Source organism: Lathyrus oleraceus, chromosome 5 (assembly GCF_024323335.1).
Source record: "Lathyrus oleraceus cultivar Zhongwan6 chromosome 5, CAAS_Psat_ZW6_1.0, whole genome shotgun sequence".
NCBI lineage: Eukaryota > Viridiplantae > Streptophyta > Magnoliopsida > Fabales > Fabaceae > Lathyrus > Lathyrus oleraceus.
The window spans coordinates 378,959,473-378,963,896 of record NC_066583.1 but is presented as its reverse complement, the minus strand read 5'-3'; the positions used below and the strand labels follow the sequence as shown (position 1 = coordinate 378,963,896).

The following is a 4,424-nucleotide window of genomic DNA, read 5'->3' as shown; positions in this document are numbered from 1 at the left end:
CTCGTATCTTTAGGGGGAAAAACTTGCATTGACCATTCTCAAAAAATATAGGATTCTGATATGTCATCCTTGACACAATACCTCCCTGTATAAAGGATTGTATTCTTTTTTTGAAATGCAAAAAGGTTGCATTTCTCTTCATCGAAACTCTAATGGTATCAGTGTTTCTAAAACAAAAACCATGAAGCTCAGACTCAAAAGTTTCACCGTTGCAGTGAACGTTGATACTGTATAATGATGAAGATGACATTTTGGAGATGAAAAGTATTTTGCAAGTGCAGATGAAAGTGAGTGAAGATGAAAAGTATTTTGGAGATGAAAAGTATTTTGCAAGTGCAGATGAATGTGATAGTAAGACACTTAAATAGATGGTATTAATGTCTCACATTGAAGCTAGTCTGAGATACCGTGTCAAGCATGCAAGTAATTTCAGAGATGATGTGTCTGTCATGCAAGACAGTGTGACTTGATGTGTCAAGCATGCTAGCTAGTTCAGAGATGAGGTGTCTGTCATGCAAGACAGTGTGAGTTGATGTGTCAAGCATGCTAGCTAGTTCAGAGATGAGGTGTCTGTCATGCAAGACAGTGTGAGTTGATGTGTCAAGCATGATAGGTAGTCAAGAGTTGATGTGTCTGTCATGCAAGCTATCAAGTAGGTAGTCATCAACATACAGGAGACAAGACAGACACGTGTCGGACACCTAAGACGGTCAGAGATGAGGTGTCAATCCTGCAAGACAGTGTGACTTGATGTGTCAAGCATGCTAGCTAGTAAGAAGGTAGTCATCAGCATACAGGAGACAAGACAGACACGTGTCGGACACCTAAGACGGTCAGAGATGATGTGTCAATCCTGCAAGACAGTGTGAGTTGATGTGTCAGCCAGGCAAGCTATCAAGAAGGTAGTCATCAGCATACAGGAGACAAGACAGACACGTGTCGGACACCTAAGATGGTCAGAGATGATGTGTCAATCATGCAAGCCATCCATAAGTGAATTGTTCAGCATGCAGGAGACAGCAATGCCACGTGTTGAGCATGCAAAGGGTGGCGCCAATTGGATTGGCGCCTACCTTTAGGACTTGCACATGGTCGCCAGTTTGAATGGCGCCCCCCTTAGTCAGTCCTTGAAACCAAGCATTCAGAACTAGGCTTGCATGCATGTGCCCTAGGGTGTCGCCAATTTGAATGGCGCCCCCTCCTAAATAATGTACATGGTCGCCAAATGAGGTGGAGACACCATGCAAACACAATTTTTCATGCACTCATCCATTTGCCTATAAATTGATCCACTCCTTCACCAATTCTTCCACACCAACATTCTCACTACTTCATCTACATTTCTCACTACTTCATCTACATTACTTCTGTTACAATTTCATCTTCTACAAAATCTTCCATTTTCATCTACACCAACTCCCCAACAATATGTCTTTACTCACAATGGGCGAAGCACACAGAGGAACAGTTGCAAACATCGCGACATACGTAAGTATTTTCTTATACTTCTTTTTTATGTTTCATCTCCACCAACCCCATTTTATTTTGAAATACCGACTTAGTCAAATGTTACATTATTTCTATTATAGGATGTCTCAAGGTTTCGCACTCGAGTTCACGAATTTGTCCACATGGACCCGTTGATTCAACCTTATGTTGAACTTGCCGGTTTTGGTCACCTTAGCAAAATTATGTCTTGGTCTATAGATAACAAATTCATTCTCGCCTTATGCGAAAGATGGAGGCCAGAGACACACACATTTTGGTTTCCAACCGGTGAGTGTACCGTGACGTTAGAAGACGTCTACATGCTTTTAGGACTACGAATTGAAGGCAAAGCTGTTAATGGTAAGACCAACTTTCCAAATTCAATTTGCATGGAGCTTTTAAACGTTGATTTGTTAGATGATAATGCTAGGGGACAAGGTATACTACTTTCACGCCTAAAGTCATATTATAATAGTTTTTATTTAGATGAGCATTCTACCGAAGAAGCTCGAATCATTAAAACTAGGTGTTACATTATGTTGTTACTAGGATCCTTTTTATTTCCCGAAGGTAGTGGTTCTAGCATGCATATTATGTACTTACCTTTACTTAGACAAATAGATAGAATAGGTAGTTATAGTTGGGGATCCGCATGTCTAGCCTATCTCTATAGTTCTTTGTGCAAAAACTGCCACAAAGATACTTCTACATTTTCTGGATGTGCTGTTTTGCTACAAGCATGGGGATGGTCAAGACTACCGTCTCTAGCACCGGTCAATAGCAACCCCTTCACTTTTCCATATGCAAAAAAGTAAGTTGTTTAAATTGCTATATCTTTACTTCCTTCCTTACAGTTTATTACCCATAACTAATTTATTTTAACTTTTTGGTGTAGATGGTCGGCACGCGGTATGAATTACAGCAGATGTCCGAGACACTGTATTACTCAATATCGCAACCTGTTGGATCACCTTCGACCGGCAGACGTAAGCAAAATAATTACATTATTTCTTCATATTATATTCACTTTTTCTACATTCATTTAAATCCTATTGTCTTTAACATTTCAGTTCATTTGGCGTCCATACCTTAATATGGATCATGAGCATCAGATCAACCCTGAAGACGCAGCCGTATGGACAACATGCACACCAATAATACGGTTCACAACAGTGGAGCTGCACAACACCGATCGTGTGAAGCTGCAGTTTGGTATGGTCCAGAATATCCCAGATCCCCCAGCTAGCCTAGGAGAATGGCATATGCGTAAAGTGAACGACCAATGGAACTTCAACCCTTGGCAACAATTCGCAAGATCAGAGTGTCGCAAGTGGAAGCACCGTCATGACCATGTCTTAACTGACGCAGTCATGCCAAATGAGGTAAAACCAAGTCGTACTTATATGGCTTGGTATAGATCAGTTGGATTTCAATTCATCGCCGATGATATGTACCTCTACGACCCACGCCAGACAACTTACACACAAGAAGCCTCAACATCTAACCCCCAACAACATTCTCAGCCCAATTACTCACAACCACCTATCCGACAAACTTTCCGTTCCACAAACACACAAACATACAACCAAAACATGCCATTCACCCAACCCCAAAACCAAGAACATCCCCCATACCACCACCAACAAATGGACCATCAACCTTCGACCGAACATCGCTTCGCACCCACACCATCACCCTACCAAAGTCGCCTTACCCAAAACACTAACCGCCCCATCACCTACCGTAGCCAAGAACCCCAAACATCACAATACCAAAACATCCCACAACCATATCTCTTCCAAACACCCCAACAACCTTTCCAACCTTTCCTAGACCCATCATTGTCACCCATGTCCCCCTTCAACCGTCCTGGTCGCCCATCCATGAGTCAACCACACCCCAACTTCTCTGGCATGGGTCATGAGCTCAGCTACGCCGGTACACCATCATTGAATACTGAAGACTATGCTGAGTTGGCTGAATACCTCAACGGATCTTCTCCTGTAGGCGGTAATGACGCTCCTGGACCATCAGATGAACAAACACCGGTTCAGAATCGTCAACGTGGGTTAGGGCCAAGGGTTAGGATAGCTAGGGGATGTGGGACCGGAGGTCGGTTAGGTGATCCCGGTCATCACCATTAGGATTCATTGTGTAAAATCCAAATTTTATTAATATCAATTCGTATTATGTCAAATTTATCTTTGTGTATTCTCCAAACATTAAGTTTCTTTCATAATTCTTAAATAAACACATATCATAAAACAAAAATTTATAAGTCAAAAACCCTAATTCAAGGACTTGTTATTGTTATGTTGAAGGGCTTGAAGTTGGTCCCTTTTGGCAAAGTTCACATACACTTGTTTTGACAGAAACCCTAATTTTGGGTCAAGTTCGCAGGGACATAACTCACTCATTTTTAATTATTTTGAGGTGGGACCAAGTGCATTGAAAAATTTAAGATGTCTACTTCAAATGTTATGTTGGACAAAAATTCATATTCCTAAAAGAAACACATGCAATAATACAAAACATTATGACTCAGATAACAGTTATAATGTCAAAGAGTCCAAGTTCAGGTGCCCATACCTTTCTCATAAAAGCTGCAAATGATGCAAACCTTTAGTCCAAATTCATTATCTTGAAAAGATATACAACTTTTATGTTAAAGGTTTTGTCATTTGAGGCTTTTATCATTCATACTAAAGGGCTTGAAGTTGGTCCCTTTTGGCAAAGTTCACATACACTTGTTTTGACAGAAACCCTAATTTTGGGTCAAGTTCGCAGGGACATAACTCACTCATTTTTAATTATTTTGAGGTGGGACCAAGTGCATTGCAAAATTTAAGATGTCTACTTCAAATGTTATGTTGGACAAAAATTCATATTCCTAAAAAAAACACATGCAATAATACAAAACATTATGACTCAGATAA

At 40.6% G+C, this 4,424-nt stretch overlaps 1 protein-coding gene across 1 annotated transcript; it reads left to right on the top strand.

Annotated features, from left to right (window-relative positions):
• The first annotated feature begins 1,321 nt into the window (after positions 1 to 1,321).
• LOC127079727 (altered inheritance of mitochondria protein 3-like) lies at positions 1,322 to 3,685 on the top strand. The gene is made up of 3 exons (XM_051020102.1): positions 1,322 to 1,488; positions 1,590 to 2,474; positions 2,559 to 3,685. Exons 2-3 carry the CDS (start codon positions 2,400 to 2,402, stop codon positions 3,630 to 3,632), a joined length of 1,149 nt encoding a protein of 382 aa, XP_050876059.1. The 5' UTR covers positions 1,322 to 1,488; positions 1,590 to 2,399; the 3' UTR covers positions 3,633 to 3,685.
• The last annotated feature ends 739 nt before the right edge of the window (positions 3,686 to 4,424 follow it).